General features: G+C 42.7%; 1 protein-coding gene across 10 annotated transcripts in view; it reads left to right on the top strand.

Moving 5' to 3' along the window:
• Tead1 (TEA domain transcription factor 1) overlaps positions 1–23,777 on the top strand; it is a 253,404-nt gene that overhangs the window by 211,551 nt on the left and 18,076 nt on the right. For all 10 annotated transcript variants that reach the window (XM_047519389.1, XM_047519388.1, XM_047519387.1 and 7 more), the window contains one exon: positions 4,164–4,337. In XM_047519389.1, coding sequence (XP_047375345.1) covers positions 4,164–4,337 — 174 coding nt within the window. The remainder of the gene's footprint in view (positions 1–4,163; positions 4,338–23,777) is intronic.

The following is a 23,777-nucleotide window of genomic DNA, read 5'->3' as shown; positions in this document are numbered from 1 at the left end:
AAAGTCACTCAGATGCCAGTGGTCAGGGTTTGGTTTCAAGTCACCAGCCTTGGAGAGGCAGTGCCTGATTTCCTTTGGCAAAGACAGCCTGTCCCTTCTCAGTTCCTTTCAGCCACTTAGGCACAGAGGTAATGTCCTCAAAATAGACAGCTTTGAGGACTCTGATGTATTTGTGAATCATTATGTTTATCCTGGGTTCTAATTTAATCTCACAGAATTTTGGAAACACTATTTAGTCACCCGCTCCCCTGCCACTTTCTTCTCAAATGAACTTTCAGGAAACATTGATTGAGCAGAGTTAGAAGGGCTCAGGCATTTTCTTTTGAGAGATAGTGTGGTTGGTATTTGCAGCAAATGCAAGGGCCGTGGTGTTTACAGATCCAAGTTTTATTCTTAACTCCAGGACTATTTCCGGCTGTGTGACCTCAGGCAACTTGGTTCATCTCTAAGCTCATATTTCCTCATCTGTAAAGTGATTTTAATAAAATCCTGCAGCATCGATGTGAGGCAAGGATAACCTGAGATCACACATGAAGAGCACACTGCTCTCAGCAGCCAGTGAGCACAGGTGAGAGGCCCCACCCCAAGCAGGTCATGGGAGTCTGTAATCGAGGACTTGAACTGTCACAGGGCTTCACAACTTAATTCTAGCTACCTCTAGCTCTTGGCTTATTTGTGTTTATTTTTCTTCACTAGGCAGGAGGGATAGCTAATGGCAGGAAAGTTCTTTTGCTTCTACCCCAGGATCTACTTAATCTCACATGATAATAACCATAAGGATAGTAATCTTAGCAGCCCCTACTTATCCGTGTCTGCCAGGCCCTACGCCAGCACCTTCTGTGTGTTATTTGTGTTGTACAGGCATCTTATCCCCCTTGTAGATGTGAGAGAACTGAGATTTCAGGATCAGTCTGGCTCTAAGGCTTTCTACTTTGTTCTCGGCACCTGGTTTTCAGCTACCCCTTCATGACCCCCAGTGAAGTATGTTATATTTTACCTTCCTGACCTCTTGAGCCATTGTCCTTGAGTTCAAACAGGGACATCTGAATGTCCAGAGGAAGGCTTCAAGTTTCACAGCTATTTAACATCACTCCCCATCCCCGACTTAGCCCATGGTGACTGGAAGGACAGGATTGCTGGGAGCGTGCAGCTTAGGTAGAGAATCAGATTCAGTCACGGGTGTCCCCAAGGCTCTGCTGTGCTCCATTCTTTCCCATGAACTGTCCCTACAGGAGGCAGCAGTATTGGTGGAAGTGGTATGTCCCAGAACCAGGTAGGGCTGGGAGCTAGCTTCAAGCAGAGGTTATCAACCAGAGTTGGCTGCATAGACATACAGATAGCTGGGTGTGTGGGTATGAAGGAACAATACTTCAGTACTTTGTCTTCCGCTCCCGGGGCACACACCCCACATTCATCTTTTCACCTCTGATTGCCTTTACACCACTGTCGTCTGTACTCCTGACTTGCCGTTTTTTTTTGTTTTTTTTTGTTTTTTTTTTAAATCTTTTTGCCTACTAATGAGACTATAGCTCCCCAGTAGCGGTAATTGTGCCTCATACCTTTCTGCAGGCTTTTGTTTGCTTATGATTGAGAAGACAATGAGGCGACATTGGAGAAAATCTGTACAAAGACCTGCATCCCCATAACCTCATGCCCCTAACGTAACGACTTTGACTTTCTACTTTTTAAATTTCTCCCAGCACAGGCTCACTTTCTTCCTCCTTAGTGATCTGTAGCTTCTCATCTTTCCCAGAGACCACCAGGCATCCAGTCCCCGTAGCAGGATCTGTGTAAGAGCTAGGTAGGTTTCCCTTTTTCATTTACCTGGAACCTTTTAGGTTCTTGGAAGCCTTGATAAAGATATCACTCTAGGGCTGACTAGGGGAAGGCTTGGCCTTCCCCTGGAAGATACCAGCCCAGTCACACTGTACATATATGGGACAGAGGCTTCAAATGAGCTGTCTGACCTCCCACCTTTGAGCATCATGGCCAGAGATCCATGGTATGGTAGCAGGTTAGCACTTCCTTGGGATGTACTTGTAGGGTTTTGTGACCAATTGAGTTTGGGAAACTTGGGGTTACCCAAGGTTTTAAAAATCTTTCTTTATGGTGGTGCTCTTAATACACTAGTATTCACTGTGAATCTCAAAGAGGGAAGATTTTATTTTATTTATTTATTTATAACAACAATGTGTATCAAGTGCTTACTCTTGGTTGGATCTACAATATCTGGAAAACCCTTTGTAAAGTATCTCAGTTCAACCCTTTCATAACCAAATGAGAGAAAGGCCATCACTGTCCCCATTTTAGAGACTAGGGAGAAACCTGCTGCTGTCACACCTAGTTGGCAGTGAGGACAAAGTTTTGTGCTTGAGCAGACTGAGTCTGGACTCCATATTCTTTTTTAATACTGGGCATTGAACTCAGAGGTGCTTACTGAGCCACACCCCCAGCCCTTTTTTATATGTTATTTAGAACCAGGGTCTTGTTGCTTGCTTAGGGCTTCGCTAAGTTGTTAAGGCTGGCTTTGAACTAGTGATCCTCTGCCTCAGCCTCCCAAGCTACTGGGATTACAGGCAAGCTCCACTGTGCCCAGCCCCATGTTCTTAATAACCAATATTCAGTACTTGTATAGGCAACTTTGACTAAACCTTCTGCTATGGGGATTAGTACTCAGAGGGATAGTAGTCAGCAAATTGCTGATTTAAACCTGGGAAGTGAGTGGGGATTGCTGGATGAGGAAAGGAGGTGGGGTTTCTCTTAGAATCCTATCAGGTTCTGAGTCCCTGGAAGCCCTACACCCTGGACCTCTTTGTAACACTTTGAGCTGATGTTACTGCATCCTCAGTGGGAGAAGCAGGCATGGGAGTACAGTACAGTGTCTAGAGCAGTGGCTGACAAACTTGGCTGCATGTTGGAGTTCATCCAGGCAACTTTAAAAATGACTGATGCTGGGCTGGGGATATAGCTCAGTAGAGGGAGTGCTTTTGTAGAGTGTGCAAGGCCCCAGAGTCAATCCCCAGCACCACAGGACAAAAAGAAATTACTGATGCCTAGCTACATTCTCAGGGATTCCAGTTTAGTCAGGGTGAGACCCAGGCATAAGTGAATTTTTGTTTTTAAAGTATTGGGGATTGAACCCAGGGGTGCTCTACCATTGAGCTACATCCCCAGCCCGTTTTATTTTTTATTTTGAGACAGGGTCTTGCTAAGTTGCTGAGGCTGACCTTGAACTTATGATCCTCTTGCCTCAGTTTCTGGAGTCACTGGGATTATAAGTATGCGCCATTGCACCCAGCCAGCATTGGTGATTTTTAAGTTCTCCTTGGGGACTGAAATGTGGTCTGAATTGAAAGCTGTTATTTTGGATATATTCCTTTGTGGTCAAGTTATCATGTCTTATATCAAAGCAAGGGAAGAAAGAGTGTCTTTTGTAAGTTAAATGATATAGCCAAGTCTAAGTCTTTTCTATGTTTGTTTATTCACAAGTAAGTGACATATGTTCTTTTCTACTGTCCATATAGACAGTAGATCCTGCCTTCTTGGAACCCTGACTTTACACTGATGACCACGTATTGACCATCCCTTATGCAGAAGTTTTGGATGGGTTACTAAGGGGACTGATGGCAAAGAGGCTCAGTGCTCTTACTCCTACTAGAAGGAGGAAGTCAGGAAGTCTTCAGGTACCATGGCTCAGCCCACGCCTACACACTGCTGTTTGGAGACCTGAGGCGAGAAGTGCATTCTGGGTGATGACATCATCTAACTACACACATATTTTTTTGTTGGGCTTACATTGTAAATAATGGGCTCCAAAAAGTGTCCCTGTCCTCTTCAGCTGAGTCAGGTGAAACTGGATAGTAGAATTATTCCTTGGTTTGGTAGTTTGGCAGTTATGGTATTGTTCATTACTATGTCTACAAAAAATGTCTTTTTTAGGCACTTCAGAAAATATGACCTTGTCAATAAAAGACAATGACTGTGTTAACCATAAACTCTAATGGCTTTTCTTAACATTCCTCTTTTCAAAGGCACAGACCCTAGGCGATTCAAGGCTGAATGCTGAAATTTCAAGATTGCCACACTTAATCCAGTTCAAGATGTGTAAGTCCCTGTTTGATTCAAGGGTTTGTAATGGGAATGTCTCTGTTGGTTTCTTACAGTACAACAAACACCTCTTCGTGCACATTGGGCATGCCAATCATTCTTACAGTGACCCATTGCTCGAATCAGTAGACATTCGTCAGATTTATGACAAATTTCCAGAAAAGAAAGGTGGCTTAAAGGAATTATTTGGAAAGGGTCCTCAAAATGCCTTCTTCCTCGTAAAATTCTGGGTGAGTAAAACCATCACTGTAATTTCTGTGGTTTGTGTCTCAATGGTCGTGTCTTGGGTGTGCACGCGCATAGCACCGTTGACCGTAGGCTCGCACTGACTGCACCTTTGTCTGCTTCTGCAGAATTGCCAAGGGAGCACAGACTCGCATCTGTGGGGCTGTCCTCTTGCGGGCCATGTACATCAACTTGGTTCGCCTGGAGGCATTTGCAGTCTCTTTGGAGGGGTGAGAGACGGGTGGCCTCTTTGGCCTTCTGAGCTTACTCACGCAGTGACTCACAGATGGCTGGAGTCACAATGGAAAATATGGAACACTATTGCCTTTCTGTTTCTTCTCACTCCATTAAGCTAAGTGACCTATAAATTTCACTGGAGCATAGGACCTGGAGTTGGGACGAAGTTACGTGCCTTGAGAACTTGTATCAGAGAGGGTACAAAATGGCTTTGCACAGTAAATACTTTATTCATGCTTTAAAAGGACATGAGCAAATTCCCTTTCCTGCTGGAGCTTTGCTGATGGTCCGCAGGCTCTGAGAGTAATTTTGCTGTCCATTTTGCACTAGTCAAGCCTGAACCAGAGTAGGTATAGGTATAATGGGTCTGTTTGAGGGTTGGAGGGTACAGAAGACCAAATAACCTGTTAGCACTGAGAATTGATAATTCTTCATTCTTCACAAAAATGAAAAGAAAATCATTTTAGATGTTTGTGCCCCTTACCATGCCACTGAAGGCCCTAAATGACCTGGTTCCAGGGAGTTGTCTTTGGGTTCTGCCTGATCCCTTTTGCCTGTCTGTACTGCACCCCACCTTGTATATGTCTGGGTGCAGTTTGTTTATTTTTTTTATTTTTATTTTTTTTTCCTTTCCTCCCTATGCCAACAAGCAGAACATTGATTTTTCTTTTAGTCCCATTGCATTTTGTAGTTAATCAGTTCCCATGCTGGGTCATAATTATTTGGATGTGCATCCCACTCCCATCTGGACTCTGACTGCCCCCAGGGACCGTATTCATAGCATAGCCTCCATTTATTGAATGCCTGCTGTGTGCTAGGAGCTGCACTAAATGCTTTACATGCAGTTCATCTCGGCCTCACAGTTTAAGTGGAATTTGCCTTGTGTCCAACTAAGGAAGCCGACTCAGAGATGACAAGGGAAAGGCTCTTGTAGGTGGAGACCCTGGCACTTGAAATCAGATCTGTCCAACTTTAATGTCCCTGGCTACATAGACCTTCATGGACCCTGGCCACAGAGACTATCAACTTTAGACTCTTAACACCAAGCAAATGCCCAACAAATGTGGAACAAATGGATGACTTACAGAAAATTTCACATTTTAAATTTCTCAGGGGAAATTTACATATTAAATTTAGTTTGTTTAGTCTATCCTTCCATGGTAACTGGATTTCATTTTTTGTATGTCCATATTGAAACTTGGATAGAGGTGGCCTTTTCTTTATAATTAACATTTATGGAATTGGTAATTCATGTGGACAGCCTGAAAAGCAGTAAGAGTCACTTTCCTTTTCCAAATTAGTGAATGCCGTCAGGTGATCGCAGTGGAGGTTGGAGATCAGTTATTATATGGTAACACAGCAGTTTTCACATGCAGCCAGTGAGCCCCTACTGAATTCCTCAGCATCCTTTTAATGGATTGACAAGGTCAAAATTGTTTTTATTATAATACTAAGCCATGATTTGCCTTTTCCACTCTGCTGACATTCACACTGATGGTACAAAAGCAATGGGATAGCCGGGCACAGTGGTGCACCCCTGTAATCCCAGCAACTCTGGAGGCTGAGACAGGAAGGATTGCAAGTTCAAGGTCAGCCTTAGCAACTTCGTGAGGCCCTAGCAAGACCCTGTGTAAAATAATACAGGGCTGGGGATGTTTTCAGTGGTAAAGTGCCCCTGGGTTCAATCCCCAGTACCAAAACAAAACAATGGGGTAAAGTGCTGGCAGCTTAATAGGAACCAAGGCATCGATCTGCTCCACACCTTAAATGTGTGCACCATTCAAAACAAGAGCAAGTCCAGCCAAGAGTGTCCTTTTATGAATTTTATTACATCTCGAACATCATTTTTAACACATTAAAAGTGAATGTGATGAGCCTGTCACATCACAGAAAACAACCAACGTTGTTTGTTGCTGAAGATCAAATTCAAGCTCACGAAGGAAAATCAGAATTTGGGGAAATTTGTATGCACTTCAGTGAACTTGACAGCTTCCCAATACTTAAAGATTCTCTGATGAGAACTGTGGTTTGATATTGTGCTAGAGAGATCAGTGGATTTTAGTGGTGGAGAGGATGAGAAGTTTGTGGTAAGGTTTCAGAGTTCTACACTGCAGCTAACCTTCAAGAATTTTGATGGTAGTATTAAAGAGTCCTTGAAGAGCCTATGCAAAATATGAAACAGCGCTGCCTAGGCATACTTTAATTTTGAAAAGATGTATAGTAGCATGTAATGAGCTTATTATTATTTTTTGAGCTTATTTTTGATATTATTATTCTTAAGAAATACAATAAGTATTTTTAAATTCTCTCAGTTTTATTGTCCAATGCTGAAAATATAGGCATTGTAATCTACAATAAACAAAAACTCTTCAAGGACCTTTGTATTTCTTTTCATCCTATTGAAGAGTCCTGAGAGCAAAAAATTTGAGAGCCACAAGATCTAAAAAAAGATCTTAAAACATCTAAAAAGAGGTTGTTTGTTCAAGTTAATTAAACACTTAATAAAAATTATTAGATAATGGAAAACCACCTTCAGTACTTTCAAATGAAACAATAATAGTTCTTACTGATACTAAGATTTCTTGTAATTAGCATTTTGTTTGAATATAAATTGATATAGAGAATATGCCTAGAAAGTTTTAAGTTTTTATTCCCAGAATTGCTCCTGTACTCAGTAGGGGATTTTAATAATAATGTTTAATAATAATGATTTTAATAATGGATTTAGTTAGGAATTACTCTGAGATCTCAGATACGTATTAAATTAAGATTTACAGGATTAAAATTGCACACTTCTGGGCTGGGGTTGTGGCTCAGTGGTAGAGCACTTGCCTAGCATGTGTGAGGCACTGGGTTCGAGTCTCAGCTCCACATATAAATAAATGAATAAAATAAAAAGTTCTTTCAACATCTAAAAAATATATTTTAAAAAATTGAATGCTTCTATAAACATGATAAGGAAAAAAACTACTCCTTCAGCATAATTGTTGGGAGACTTAACCTTTATAAGGAAATTCAGTTGTACCTATGCTAAAATAAAGGAGCAAAGGCAATTGAAATTAGGTTTGCAATTTGATGTCTCATTGGTTTCCTCTAATGGCTCAGTGGAAATGACATTTACAATATCTGTCCTTGGACATCTGTACATTCCCGTGGGTGCTTCTTAAGTAAGTCTAATGCTTCCTTTTTGTATCTTTTGTATTAGCAACTTGCTTAGCAGATTGTCCTGTTTTTCTGTAAATTCTGTAAATTACAAATACTAAGACCTTTCTCCTCCCTTTTTCCTTTTTCTCAAAATGCCTCAAGTCTCTAGTTTGTCAAAATGAAGAGGCCGACTCATAATTTGCTCATCTGATTGTTCCTGAAACTGTTCTCAGAGCCTCTGCCACCTCCAACCTGGGCTCATTTTGGCTAGACCAGGGGAAGGGTTGCTATGGAAGAAAAACCAGACGTTCCCTGAAGGACCCACACTTAAGCCCAAGATATGGCCATTTGATACTTAGATGGCCATTTGATACTTAGATGTGAGAGGGATGCAGGGAACCAAGTAGAAGCCAATCAGTGGTTGCAGGGTGGAAGATTCCAGCTGAAATCCATGACACAGGCCCTAAAAACAGATGAGTGTTGGAACCAGGGATGCCGCCTGCCTGTGCCATGCCAGCCTTGCAGCCTCTCAGGCCTCAGTGGGGCAGACACCCAGCAACCTGTCTTCATGGCTAGTGTCTAGTGAGATCTTTTTATTTTTTAAGAGCCTCATCAAAGTATAATTTGCATACCAAAAATTCACTTGTGCTGTGTACAATTTAATGATTTTTAAAATTTTACAAAGTTGTGTAACCACACCATAATCCATTTTAAAAATATTTCTGTCACTCCAAAAAGATCCTCTGAACCCACTTGTAGTCAGTTCCTGTTTTCACACCAGTCCCAGGGAACCACTAATCTACTTGTCCAGATTTGCCTTTTCTGGACGTTTCATGTTACGGAATGATTCAGTGCATGGTGTTTTGCATCTGGCTTCTTTCACTTATTAAAAAGGTTTTTGAGATGCCTTGGTTTGGTAGCATGAGTCAGTATTTAGCTCCTTTTCATTGCATAATGGTGTGCCATTGTATGGATATGCTATATTTTGTCTTACTCTTTCTCTAGATAATAGGCATGTGGATTGTTTCTACTTGATGCTATTATGAATGATGCTACTAGGAAGTCTGTGCACAAATCTTTGTGTGGACCTGTAATTTCATTTGGGGGGGTATAACCTAGTCTAACTTAGGTTATATGATAGCTCTATATGCTTTTGAGAAACTGCCAGATTCTTTATACCACTTTACATTCTCCAAAAGAGATCTCGGGTTCACCCCCTCAGCCAGTAGGTCTGCTGGTGTTGGGGTGGTAGGGAATTAAGGGAACTGGAGAGCAAAGGCACAGAGACAAATTGGGTGTGGTAAGTCTCAGGTGCATTGTGGTGTTGCAGCTGGGGCCCACTTGTATGGGAAAGGTAGGGGTGGGTTTTGGAAAGACGAGGAATCCGGGTTTGGTTGTATCCACAGTAGGGAGTGGTCACTGGTTTTAAATTTTTTTCAGCCTAGACAGTAATGATATTCTTGTTACTGAGTATTAGACTTTCTCTGCATTGTTTGCATTCTAGTTTAGTTTTTGACCTTTTCCTTTTCATAGAAGCCTTCTACAAGTTGAGTGTCCCTTATCCAAGTGACTTGGGACCGGAAGAGTTTCAGGCTTTGGCATTTTTGCATCTTGGAATATTTGCATAGACTTTACAATTGAGCATCCCTAACCTGAAAATTCAAAATGTTTCAGTTCCATACTTTGAGTGTTATGTTGGTGCTTAAGTTTCAGATTTTGGAACATTTCAGACCTCAGATTAAGAATGCTCAGCCTGTATTTGTTTTCTTTCTCTTGTTTTTTGCCTTTTAAAAGGTTTACTTCTATACCTTTTAATTCTATACCATATTTAATTTCAAAGAGAAGAAAGATGATTTTGCAGGAGTAAGAGGGAAGGGGCTTTTCTCTTTTACATCAGAGTGTGAACCTGACCATCATCAAGAACCTTCTTTAGGCCAGGCACTGTGTCAGGCATTAGCACTTCCTCCACATTATTTAGCCCTTGTCAGGTACTTGTGATCATTCCCACCATGCACTTGATGAAATGGAGCCATAGGCAAAGTGACTTCTGTTAAGTCACAGCTGACAAATGCCAGGTCTGCTGGACTCCTGAATCCACCCACCTCTTGCATAAAGTATGTGGCCTCTGCTGGGGTCACCATTCTGTCACTAGAAACTATGCTTACATCATTTCACTTAAATAGAAGCCAGTGATGTGACTGAAGGGTAGAAGCCTTGATTCTCTCTGAAGATTTGTCCTTAGGGGGATGCTTTGGTGTGCATTTACATGGGCTTAAGTGTGTGTGTGTGTGTGTGTGTGTGTGTGTTTATGTATATTATAATGTTTTGCTAGTTCAAAAAAATAAAATAGAATAAAAATAATCATGCTGACTGGGAGAGATTGCCCCTTCTGGGCGCAGCCAGCTCTTAGAGCAAAGGGCTCATCCGGGAACATGGCTTTGATACTTAGTCTAGACAGTCCAGAGGCAGACCTCTGTGTGGCCCAAGTGCCAGGGAGGCATATCCCTCCACATTAATCGTCCCAGGGCCATGTGCAAGCCAACCAGGGAATGCCCCACAGCCCAGAGCTGGCCAGGATCATTCCAACTACGCAGTCCTAAACTGTTCACTCAGCTGTGCCCAGATCTGTCTCCTGAAACCCCAGTAACATCCTGGGCCCCAGCTCTGCCCTTGTCTTCTGCCCTTTGACCCTCTCTGTGTCCTGCCTACATGACCCTGCAAGACATGCAGTGCTCCCTGTCTCTGGGACCTGTGTGTATAGGTGAAGTCTTACCTGAACTTCTCCTGTGCATCCTCTTACGGCTGCATCTGGCTGACCCTCTCAGAGGAGGAGGCCAGATGCCAGGTGAATAAACCACCACTATAGGTTGAATATCCTTTGTCTGAAATACTTGTCACCAGAAGGGCTTTAGATTCCAGAGTCTTTCAAATCGTGGAATGTTTGTAGAGACTGCTGGTTGAGTATCCCTAATTTGGAAGTCCAAAATCCAAAAGCAGAAATACTCCATGATCTTTTTGAGCACGCGTCAGCCTAGAAGAAGTTTCAGATTTCAGATTTTGACTTTCAGATTAGGGATGCTCATCCCATACCAAGAATTTTAGGTTTGATTCTAAATGTTACTAGAGATGTCAACAAAATTCTATTACTTGCCTTTGGGAGGATGGGAAGAAACATAATGTTTACATTATAATTATAAATTCAGCATAGCGATATTCTGGATGGTCTTGGGAATAGATCATTTTTAATTCCATCCTGAATGCACCTTAAATACAATCTAATATGGTACACGTGTATGTAGTTTCAGTGAAGGAATGCATTAAACACATACCCTGATTTCTTTATCCACATCCTTCCATGTGGCCATATCCCTAATTATCATTTTTAATGACTACATCATATCTGCTTTACTGGATATATCATCATTCAACTTATTTTATTAGATTATGTGGCTGTGTGTGTATGCACATATATGTTTGTAAGTGTGTAAGTAGCTAAGTTGCTTTCTAAAATACTCTAGCAGTTACTCCCTCATGCCAGGAATGAATAGATTCATCCTCTTGATCAGGCTTCTCTTGCATAATTTAAAACAAACAAACAACTTTCTATCCTCACTTTGTTTTTTTAATTCCTCTGCATCCCACAATCACATTTTCTTTCTACTCAAAAGCCTTTAATCTTTACTTATTCTCCATGGAAACAACTGTTATTATAAAGGTTACAACAGACCACATTCCCTCAGTTTTGAGACATACTTGTTCTCATTTCAGCAGTTCTAAAACTGGGATGATTCCCACACCTGACACCTGATGAAACACCTCGCCACCTGGGCAGAGGAGTATTTATTTTGTTTTGTTTTGTTTTTTTGTTTAATTAAAAAAAATTTTTTTAGATGTTGATAGATCTTTATTTTATTCATTTATTTATAAGTGGTGCTGAGACTGAAGTCCAGTGCCTTACACATGATAGGCAAGTACTCCACCACTGAGCCACAAGCCCAGATGAGAAGTATGTTTAGTATGCTGAAGTATTGCCTAGCCAGCCACCACCTTGTCACCTCAATCGAGGTATTTGTACTGGTAATACCAAAAACTGTTGGATTTTAGCTTAAATTCGAATCCCTATTTAAAACATCTCAGAAACATTAATTAATGTTTCTACACATTAATGTAGCTTTGAAATTGTTATTGTGATTGAAGAGGACTTTGTTACAAGTGAGGCCAACATTTGTCCCTGGCAGATAGCCATACTTTTTTCTTCCTTATAAAACATGATTGGGTGCCACATGGGCACTGAAAAGGGAGACTGGCTGCCCCAGGAGGATGCTGGGCCTCCCTGCAGCATTAAGAGTCATGCACATGGGTTGCCAGTGCCAGGGCAACAGTTGTGGAATTGATCAGAGAATTTCCAGCACTGCACAGGCTGGGTGTGGTTCAGCAGGTGTGCACCCCGAAGGAGGGAGATCCTAGAGCAGCTTGCAGCTGACTGTCGAAAGGAGTGCATTTCCAGCTTTATGAAGTTTATGAAGGAGATAAAATTATGTACAGATTTAACCAAATAAGGAATGCAGATGAAAATTAACATCTTTGGGGAGAACTCAGGAACACGGGTTGAAAGAGAGCTGTATGTTTTTAACCTACTGTTCATAAGCCTTACAGCCAAAAACTGTTCATAATCATCTTTAGTATGGTAAAGACTCAGTCTTAAACTTTAATTGAAATAATAAAGAAGGTAATATGAAAATGAAGTTGTATAGATATTTCATATTATCAGGTTATGACAAATCTTAAAATATACATTTCTTTTTTCTTCCAGATTGTCATTAAATTAGTTATATCTTAGAAACTAGGATGTATGATGTTATGCTACAATAATAATGTTTTTCTTTTTGAAATTAATGGAATTATGATTATTCAACATAAACAATTCATGATATGTTCAAGGTCACGTTTTACTTTCTTAACCTTATTTTTCTTTTTTTAAGGAACAAAATGCAAAGTTACCTATGCTAACCACAACAGATTTGAGAAAATTGTATAAAACACAGAAAGGGTAAGAAAGAGATCTGGCAAGAGGGCAGCCTTTAGAAGCACATCTATCTTTGTAGGAATGAAATCAAATGTTGAAATTTGTTCAACAGAATGACAGCCCCTGTAAATGAAACAGCTGGGCTGTATTTGAGGGGAAGAAACTGGGTGCACATGTGAGCAGGTGGAATGGACCCCTCATGAGAGTTTCAGCCTATTTCTAGTTGAATTCTGCATGATTTAGGTTGGAATTGTAGACTTGAATCCGTCACTTGGAGCCACATTTCCCTGTTGCCCTTCACTATTCATGGAAAAGGGAGTAGGCAATATGGAATCACATGCTCCCCACATGTTTTGCCCCATTGTCAGCAACAAAAGTTTTTTCATTTGAACACGTTTTCTGTTTCTCCTCCTTCTTTCTCATCTCAAAGTATTGGTAAGTTTTGAAGTTACCTGGCTATTGTGATGAAATGATCTAAGGGCAAGAAAGATTAGCAAAGCCATAGCACCCCATTCAGAGGTGTCTGTGGGGCTAATACCTATTAAATGTTCTCCAAGCAGACTGGGGCTATATGATTGCCTTCACCCAGGCATATCATCTCTTGATAGGCTGTCCCTCCCCAGCCCTCTTTTGTATTTTATTTAGAAACAGGGTCTCTCTGAGTTGCTTAGTACCTTGCTAAGTTGCTGAGGCTGGCTTTGAATTCTCAGAATTGGTTCCATTTGTTTATTATTTCTGCAATACCACAGTGCTGGGGACTTGAACCCGGGCCTCAAGCATGTGAGGCAGGCACTCTACGTGATGGGCTATATCGCCAGCACTAGCTTTGAATTCTCAATCCTCCTGCCTCAGCCTCCCAATCTTGGTGGCCCTCCTGTTTCATGCACAGGAATAGAGGAATCAGTACGTTTGCACATCCACTCGTTTTGGTTTGATTTCATAACAGTGCCAGGGGCTTATTAGCACTTCCTGCTTTGGCAGCTGCCTGGCATTGTTCCCATCCTGCTCCCCAGTCCTGTGCCCTAAACTTCTCTGTAGGTCTTCCCAGGGGAGCAGGGCCTTTGTCCAGCAATATAAGGTATGGAATGGATTTTCAAGTTTGTTTTCTAATCAGTTGGCTGAAAAGTTACTTTATTTCATTAAGTAGACAGACCTAGAGTAAGTAAGTTGGGAATGCTGGCACTTAGCCAGTTCATACTAACACTGAGAGTGTATGGAGGAGTCATCCTCAAGGCATTTACAGAAGAAAGAGGAGCTCTTCCCACTGTCTCAGCGTGGAGGAGATAGACATGAGAGGTCTTCAAGTCTGGGGAGCGATGGCAGACAGTGGTACTCACAGCAGGTGAATACAGTACTGTGGGGTAGAGGTTATTGTGGAAGCACAGAGGTGGGACTCTTTTTGCCTGAGAACATTCTGGAAATCCTCACCAAACATATGACATTTGAACTGAATCTTGAATGAATTTGATCAGCTGAAAAAAAAAGTGGGAAAGAATTTTCAGGGTATACTTGTGCAGAGACTGCGACTTCTGCTGGAAAATCATAATGGGGTCCTTGTGGATGCTGGAGAATGAGAAGAAACATGGGCCAAGGCAGGTGGTTCTTGAACCACTTGCATGGAATGCAGCAGGAATGAAATCAAAGGATGGGACAATCTGGGAATCGGGTACCAAAGCTTACTCTGCTTTTACTTTCAGTCTGTTAACCTCTGCCACATGCCAGATACCGTTAAACCCTCAGGGCATCCAGACAGACTCTCTTAAATTGAGCGTTACCTTGACCTTACAATCCTTCTGACAACTCTCTCTCCTGGGTCGGCTGGCTCAGTGGTTGCTAACAGCACCCAACTCAAGGGCCCAGCGTGCATGCACTGTTTAAACTCTGCTCCCTGCCGTGATTCTAGACTGAGCCACTGTCTCCTGCTGCTGCTAGCCTGAGGTCCAGGAGAAAGCAGACACAGAGGCACCAGCGCGTCCCAGTGCTTGCTCTCTTAGCTTCACTGTGGACCTGTTGGCATTCCACCTCGAGAAAGGCCTGAGAAGGAAAGAATTGGCAGTCAGGGCAGCTGCTTATTTCCAAACCCAGTTTTTCAAGGAGTAGATGGATTATCTAGATTATCAGGGATTGTGCTTAGTTGTTTAAAATTGAACCTCGACCCTTGGTCATATGGGAAGTCCTCTGTCCCTGTGCTGATGGAGATTCAAGGTACATCCTCCTGCCATTCTATATTACTTTTACATTTCAAAAGCAATGCAGGTTTGTTATGAATAGTCCAAGCAGTTAAAAGAATATGGAATAAAAAGAAAAGAGATCCTCATTCCTGTACATGTCAGCCAGATCCCAAGATCTTAAATGTACCCTTCTAGGTCTTTAAATATATATCTGTGAACATTGTACATACACAGATATTTGTATGTACAATATTTGTTTTTTACTTTGAAAAAAAAAAAAAAAAGAAGGATTTTACTCTTATTACTCTGCAACTTCACTCCCCTGCCCCCATTTAAATATCTTGGGTGCCAGATGTTTCTTAAAACAGTCAGAATTTGAGGATAAGTCTTTCTTTTTTGGGGGGCGGGGGGAAGACAACTCCTTAGTAAAGTCAGATTTAGTAAAACAACTGGTGAACAGCCTAGTTAAATTTTAATTTCAGGTAAACCATGATTACATTTTTGTTGGCCTTGTGTCCCATGCAGTATTTGGGGTGTACATATTTTATTTGGTGGCTGGGGGTGTCGCTTATTGGTAGAGCACTTGCCTAGCCTGTGGAAGGCCATGGATTCCATCCCCAGTACCTCGGGGGCGGGGGGAGACCTAAAATATTGTGTGTTGTTTATCCGAAATGCAAATTTATCTGGGTACTTGTATCTTATCTGCATATAATTGTTACTTAAGTATAAATAATTGGTTGCTTTTGGGTTGTTGCTGTTGTAAGACATTTTGTGCACAAAGACTCCAACCCAGAAAAAGGTCCTGTTTTCTGGGAAAGCGGGTCTCTAGGCCAGTGTTCACACACCTGGTGAACACCATGCGGTCAGGGCCTGCTCAGCTGGGCGCCCAGTCCTCATTAACTGCCTCTGTTGGAAAGAACTGGCCTGAGCAGCAGCATCTTAGTTGGGGCTAAGACCTTGACTCTTTCATCCAACCGCTGGTGTACTTGCCGGTGGCGGTTACCTGAAGTTGTGTGGATGATATTAATTGAATTTTTTTTAAATGAATGCTGGTATTTGTAGGAATTTGCAATGCAAACAGCCAGCCTTTCAAGCAGTGCATATTGTAATTAGAGCAAGCTTTTAAGATTCTTTGAAGTACTAAATGTTTATGAAATTCAAATAGGGGTGCCAATCTGCACAATAAAGGGGCCCTTGGTGGTGTTTTTAAAAATCGTCTATTTTGTAGATGTAAATATATGCCATAATTAGTGGGAAGTAACTTGAAGCACTGGGCTGGCTGAGTTTATTCCTATTATTCTTATTTAAAACAGCTGTGGCCGGAGAGCTGCATCTGCTGTCCCGTTGTGTTGGGCTGGGGCACAATGGCTTAAAGTGAACAAAGTGAATGTGCTCAGAGACCCACTTCCCTGAGGGCACCTCCTTCTCTCTCCCCAAGTGCTGGCTGTCTAGCTGGGGAGGTGTTTCACCATCACCCCAGCTTCCCCCACCCCAGGCCTCTGAATGCCAGAGGGGGTTTGGGCCAGGATGCAGATGCATGCAAATGAGACAGACCGGGAGGGCTTAGGGGCCGCCAGCTTTCTCCAGACCCCCCAGCTCGGCACTGTCGCTTAGGGCCCTTCTGCCGGGCAGCTCACTGCTCAGTGCAGAGCAATTGTCCTTTGGCGCCTGTGGGAGCAGCTGCAAGGCCCGCACGGCGTGCCCTGCCTGGCCGAACCTCACCATGTGGCAGGCCTGGACAGCTGCCCACAGCAGGGCCAGCTCCCGGTGCCGCCTGCCAAGGAGCCAGATGCTGCCATTGGAAAAAATTGCTTCACAATTTGAAATCTTGGTCCTTTGATCATGGCTCAGAGAGGATGCAGAGGAGAGGTTCAAAGCGGTGGTTTGAAAACGCCCGCCTCTCCTCGCATCCATCAGTGCCTATTATACTGTCTCTTGTCAGGGACAATCCTCTTGATGCTTTCATTTTTGCAACCGAATAATTCCTGCCCAGGTCTTCCAAGCCCTCAGGGTGGAAGGGGGAGATGGGTAGGAAGGGAGTGTCCCTAGGCTGCTCCTGACCTGCCCCTGACCCCGCCCCTGCCTCAGGGGTAATCTCCTTTCCTTTGTTCCAGCAGGCTTTTCCCTAGTGAAGTAGGTGACAGAAGTAGTTGTCACCAGCCAAGTGCTGCTGCTGTGTGGGCTGCACATTCCCGACCTTCAGTGGCAGCTGGGTTTTCACTTCCTCACACTTCTCCCGCTGTGGCCTGGTCTCCAGGGGCCAGAGGAGGTTTTACAGGGGCAGTCACTCAGCTGCCCCGCCCAGCCCTCCCCTCAGGAATCTGGGTCCCACATCCTGGATAAGGCCTCACTGTTCCTTACCCTTGAAATGGGAAGGATCCTTTTTTGAAGATGGTTTCATTTTTAATATTTACCAAAAAATAAAGGGCATAAATATGAAATTAAATGGTGGGATACATCCTTGAATAAACAGGCTAACTGAATGAGAGAAAGGTCATAGAGAGGAAACTAATCTGAACTTCTGTCTGGGGATTTAGGTGTTTTTGTTGGAGTAATGAATCTAAGGAGAAGGATGATTAAACAAGATTCAGGCGACTTTGTAGTGGTGTGTTTTTGTTTCTTGCTGTGTGACACAGTCCGCTTCCTGTACCCACCTTCAGAACTTGCCTCTGCTTCCACCCTGTGTTGTTTTCCAGGACCTGCCTGCAAATGGAGCTCAGAGTCTTTAATTCACTCAGCACACTCTTGCCAATATTTGACTGTTTCAGAAAGAATTCTGGAATGTCTGTAATCATGTCTTTGCTGCAAAGGTGGTGATTTTGTACCTGTTGGAGCCATTGTACTCAGTGTGTAAGACTTGTCATAAGATACAAATCAGAAAAAGTCCCACATTTTCTGTTTGGAGAAAGCCACTGTTGGGAGTGTGCCACATGCTGACGAATGAGGATCGGAGCTAAGGCTGACTGCCTTGACAGTCCTCACGTTTATAGATTCTGAACCACCGTCTGCACTCAGAAGGTCTCAGTAGATGTGTTGTGAGGCTGTGTCCTGGCCAGTATTTCAACTTGACAAGTTAATAGGAGTGATTGTTGGTATTATTAACAGCTGCCAGTGTACAGCACTTTACAGTTTACAGATATGCATTATCTCCTCACCTCACCACAGTGGCCTTTGGACATAGGTCACCTTCTTTGTGGTTAAAGGAGAGAGAAGTGAGACCTTGCTGCCTGTGCTGTCAGTCAGGTGTCTGACGTGAGATAATGACAAGAGGAGAGGCAGCATTCCCAAATGACTGGTGGAGTACAAGTCTGAAACCAGGATGAGGCTTTATAAAAATAGATGTAAAACCGGAATCCTGGGAAACATTGAGAATCTGAAGGACCCGGCCCCATGGGTGGGGAGGAAGAGAAGAAAGGTGAGCTTAAGGGACAAGCGAAAGAATTGCAAAGTGTTTTACAGAAAGGTCCTTAAGTCTGCAGTGCCCCAAGAGTTGGAGGGAGGTGATTCCAACTTAACAGGTGTGGTTGGCAGAATCATGGTGCTGCAAAGTCATTCATGGTGTCTGTGAGAATGCCACATTACACAGCCACGGGGAGGGACATTGCTGATCCACAGGTGGGAGGCTATCTTGCATTATCTGAGTGAGCCCAGGGTCGTCACAAGGTTCCTTAAAAATGGAAGAGGGAAGCTGGGTGTGGAGATGCATCCCAGCGACTGGGGAGACTGACACAGGAGTAAGTTCAAGGTTAGGCTCATCAACTCAGTGAGACTCTGTCTCAAAGTAAAAAGGGCTGGCCGTGTGGCTCAATGGTAAAGTGCCCCCACCCCCACACACCAAAGTTAAATCTCCAGTACCAGAAAATTTAAAAAAAGTGGAGGGACACAAAAGAGAACAAGAAGAAATTAAGAGAAATAACAGCTGGCAGAGTGGGACGGACTTGGTGGCTTTGAGAATGGAGGCAAGGGCCACCAGACAAGGAATGTGGGTGATCCCTAGAAGCTGGGAGAGGCAAGGATGCAGATTTCTCTCCACAGCCTCCAGAAAGACACACGGCCCAGCCCATACCCAGTGAGACCCTAGCTGGACTTTTGACCTACAAAGAGCAAGATCAGTTAATGTTGGTTTAAGCCACTAAACGTGTGGCAATTGGTTAGCAGCAGCTGTAGAAAGCACATTTGACAGGAAGAAGGGTTACCTAACAGCAGTGCCCAGCAGTGTTATTGAAATGATGATTTTCTTGGGTCTGAAAGTACTTAACAGCAGGGCAGTGTGGGTCAGGATGCTGTGGAAGGGATTCCACAGTGTGGGCAGGAGAAGCAGTCGTCCTCTGAACTTCATTCATACGGGGGTGGACTGGGAGAAGACTTCCCAGAAGGGCCATGTCCCTGGACTTGCCTTCCCTAGCCACACCAGTAAATATTCTTTAACACATCAGAACCTGGCCTGTGGCCAACCTGTTTTGTCTAGCCCAGAGTGCAGAATATAGTTTGCATTTGGCATGTATTAGGAAGGTAATTTGCTGGGTTTTAGCTGTTTCTTGGATTAAAAAAAAAAAAAAAATTATTTGCTCTTGGAAAACATCCTGTGGTCAGATGAAAGCCGATTAGGCAGAAATAGTTTGAATCCTAAGAGCAGTACATTTTTTCCCCTTATATTTTTGCCTTCAGCGTTACATAAAATAGGTTTGCTTTACCCCCTGAGTTTTCAGTTGGGGTGAATGTGTCAGTGGGGTGAGTAATGAGCTCTGCACGAATTCCAGACTCATTAGAGTGTGCCTCCTTTGTTGTTGATTTGATGCTAACGTTCTTTCTTTGATATTACCTTGTCTCCATGGGAGTCTGGTGACCACATTTCTTTCTGGATGAGTCCTAATACCATCAACTGACAGATAATTATCTTTCACATCAATACCTCCTCCTAGAAAATTCCTGAAGAGCAGCTGCAATGTGGTTGGATGGCTGCATGATTATTTCCCAGGTTCAGGGGTAATTGCAGAGCAGTTGATAGCAAATTGCTTATTACCATTAGTTAGGAAGCCTTTTACCATCTAACCTATTAAATGCACACTAATAGTTAAATAGAGTTTTCTCCAATTGCAAAGAAAAAGAAGCAGCAAGATGATTCAAAAACTACCTGTGCCTGTTATCTAAACAAAGACTAGTTGCACATAAACTTTACAACCCAGCAGTTATAGTCCTAGGAACTACAGTGTTCATCAAATGCATGTCCAAGAATGCTCTCGGCCACATGCTTCATAAGAGGTCTAATTTGGAAACATCACCAATGTCCATCAGTCGCAGAATGGATTGTGACATTTTTCATTCAATGGAATGAGGATGAACACACAACCACATAGTTGAATCTCACAAAATGCTGGGCCAACGAAACTAAACATGGGAGTGAACACTATGAATCCATGAATTTAAAGCTCAAAAATACCCAAAACTAAGGTATGATGTTTTAAGATCATGACTACCCTTGTCACGTGGATTGTGACTGCAAAGTAGCACCTACCTGTAGGGGGACTTCCATTTCTTTGTCTGCATGCTGGTTCATTTGAAATCTAATTGATTTGGAAACTTCTGATCCACGTGCTTCTCTGAATGTGTATAATACTTCAATTTTGTGTAAAGCACTTAACTCTGACAACTTTAAAACTCAGTAGTTGTCAGCATTGTTTCTGAGTGTGATAATTTATAATAGATACTCTAATAACTTCCTCACTTATAATTCATACCGTTATAATTACAGATCATTCATTCCCAACTAAAACTATAGCAGAATTATTTGGGGAGTTCTAAGATGGTGGTTAACCAAAGGTAGGTGGTGGGCAGGATCTGAGCCAGGTGCAGGCAATGAGGATGTTGCTTGTCTGTAGGGAAGTTACAAACAATGGCAGAACCATCACAAATAAAAAGGCTCCCTTTTTATTATCACCATGTACCCACAGTTCTAAATAATGTCATGGATAAAATATTCCCAAAAAGAAAAAAAAAATCCCTTCTTGGCAAGTCATATATAATTGGCTAAGTTAGTGTTGAATTTTTAATTTATATATGCATTTATACAACATATATGCTTCCAAACTGGCACACACATCACCCATCCATTATATTACTTATCCTTAGTAATACAGACCCAGCCTGGGATTCATTTGCAAAGTAAGTTCTTACAGTTCGGAGTCAGTTGAACCTGCTTCGGGTTCTACAGTCACACCAGGCTCCTTTTTCTGTTGTTTAAACATGAGCAGCAACAGCGGCACAGTGATGGTGCAGTTGAAGGCGTGAACTAGAGTTGCTTCATTTCTCTCATTCTCCATTTCTGCTTTTGGAGTCTTGGTGTTGAAAGTTTTAAGCAGCTGAAAAAGTATGCTGATGAATACTAGAAATGATTTTTGCTAGAGATAGAAAAGGGGATTTAAAAGATGACCCACTCTAGTTGACAAGACCTGCTAGGCAGGTCACTGTGGTGGGACGGCTACTTCCTTTCAGCGTAAAACCTGGGAGAATGGAAACATGACGTGTGAAAGATTGCCAGTATCAGATCATGATGAGTGCCATCCTAAACTTCATTAATGTTTGTAAATCGTATATATACTCATGTATCATTTTGTATATTTTAAGCAACGGAGGGTGGTAATTTTGAAAAAGTTACTCCATTCACTCTTCCATGGACAGCCCCCCTCCATATGTGCCTCATAACCAAACACCTCACTGCTTGGAAATATCTATTTCATTTCAGTTATAATGTTAAATTGTGATATTAGCTCACAATTCCTTTGTAGCACCTAATTAGTCCTTTTCAATGCTAGAAACTTTTTAAAATTGAAAGAAAGAACTAGAATTTGTAGTCCACCTTTCCTGCTTAACATGAATTGATTACTGCCACATTGTTGGAGAGCATCCCAAACATTCGCAGCAGAGTGTGTGTTCAGTTGTGGTGTGTCTGTGCAGTGGAACAGTATGCAGCCCCTAGAAACAGTTCGTTTGTTTAAAAAATGCATTAATATTGATATTCTGTATCAGTACTGAGTACTAAGATAGTTACTTTTTTTAAAGCAAGATTTCAAAGTGACTACAATTGAACTATTATTTGTGCAAGAAAAATTAAAAAGGAAGGTATACACATGGACATCTGCTAAATATTTCCAAAAGGACACTTGGGAACACTAGTCACTCCTGTCAAGGTTGACAAGTTCATGAGTAGAAATATAACAGTGCACAAATTTTACAGTTTTTTTCTCTCCTTACCATGCATTTGACTTTTTAAAAAGTCCTGAAACTTTTTGGCCTAAACTACATCACAATAGTTAGAACATAATTCTCTCTTTTGCATGCTTACATGTATGTACGTACACACACACACACACACACACACACACACACACAAACATACACATACAGAGGGAACATCACTAATATCCCTCCACTGCAAAATGCCTGAGCTACCTTTCAGAGTAGCATGTTCCAAGATGGAAACAGAGTAAGGCAGCAGCCTCTCTTGAAGACCTGCTTTAATGCATGTCGTTCACAGTTGCGGTGTTCAGGGCTCCTGTGTGCCTAGGATGCATGGGTGACCTTCCTTCTCGGAGGCTGGGACCTCTGCAGCCTTAAATGCAGATCTCAGCTTGCATCATTTTCCACTAAGCGGCTGCTCTGTGGAGCCACATGTTAAAACCTTGAATGTGAGAAAAAATGCACCTCTGGGAATTGTATTTATTTATGATCAATGCCCCATATAATTCCAAACAGCAGAATGTGAGAAAGTTCGCTACATGTATGGATAGTATAAAACTGGACAAGTGCAAGTGAAAGCAGATTAAAAACCAGTAAAAGGAGCTGCACATGGTTGCCAGCTACTAGGAGCACTTGGGATGAGGTAATTGCTGAACACTGAATTTGGCCTTGGATTTCTTGGCTTGTAAGGTGAAAGGGGAAATTGTAGAATATATGGTTCTCTTTATCTGAAGGTGGGAAATGGGAAGTTTTGCCCACAGGAGTGGACATTTTCCTAATATTCAATTCAGAAAGGAAATCCACACGTATATCTTCATTAAAAACATATATGACTTGGGTGTCCATGGTGGATAGAACCTACCAAAGTTTTAAAATCAGCTAGTCAAAATGTGGTGAACCTCACAAAATATAAAATCCCGTTTGTGTCGAACCTGCCCACCTCTGTCTTAACAGCTGGCACGACACCGCGTGCATGACCATCTCTCGTTTGGATGCGGTAACGTGATCACCTGTCTGCTCTCACTCTTGCTTCTCTCATCTTCTCCAAGCCGTGGTCAGCGGTGCCTCTTCAGATCTGGTTCCGTCCTGTCGCTGCTCCCATCCTATTGCTCAACTCCCAGGTGCCTGTGGTCTGAGGTTATAGGTCCCCAGCCCTCCCACTTCCCCTGCTGCTTCCTCTCCTTTGCTGTCTCTGCCCCCTCCCTTTTTTGTCCTCCTGTCTGGTGGTGTGCCTTCCCAACACCCTCTTCTCTCCTACAGCATGTTCCTCTCAGCGAACCATATCTTCTTTCTTTGAACTCCAGCTGTCGCAGAGGTTCAGAGCATTCCTGACTCCTGGGAACCCTCCCCACTATTTGTTCCTGTGTCCCTCTGTACCCCTCTCAGTGGGGCTTCCCTCCTTTTTGATACCTTCCTTGCTAAGTCACAAGTCCTGGGAGAGGAGACACTGGCCCAGCTTTCAGCCCAGGGCCTAGTGTGTGGCAGGGAGTCAGGAGGTATTTGGGGGAAGGGTGGACCCATTCCTCAGTGACTGCCTTGGTCTGTGCTTGGCCTGCTGTGTCCTCACATTTTGGAAGGAGGACTGGGCATGGTAGTGCACACCTGTAATCCCAGCTGCTTGGGAGGCTGAG

Source organism: Sciurus carolinensis, chromosome 11 (assembly GCF_902686445.1).
Source record: "Sciurus carolinensis chromosome 11, mSciCar1.2, whole genome shotgun sequence".
NCBI lineage: Eukaryota > Metazoa > Chordata > Mammalia > Rodentia > Sciuridae > Sciurus > Sciurus carolinensis.
This window is presented reverse-complemented; position numbering and strand designations above follow the sequence as displayed.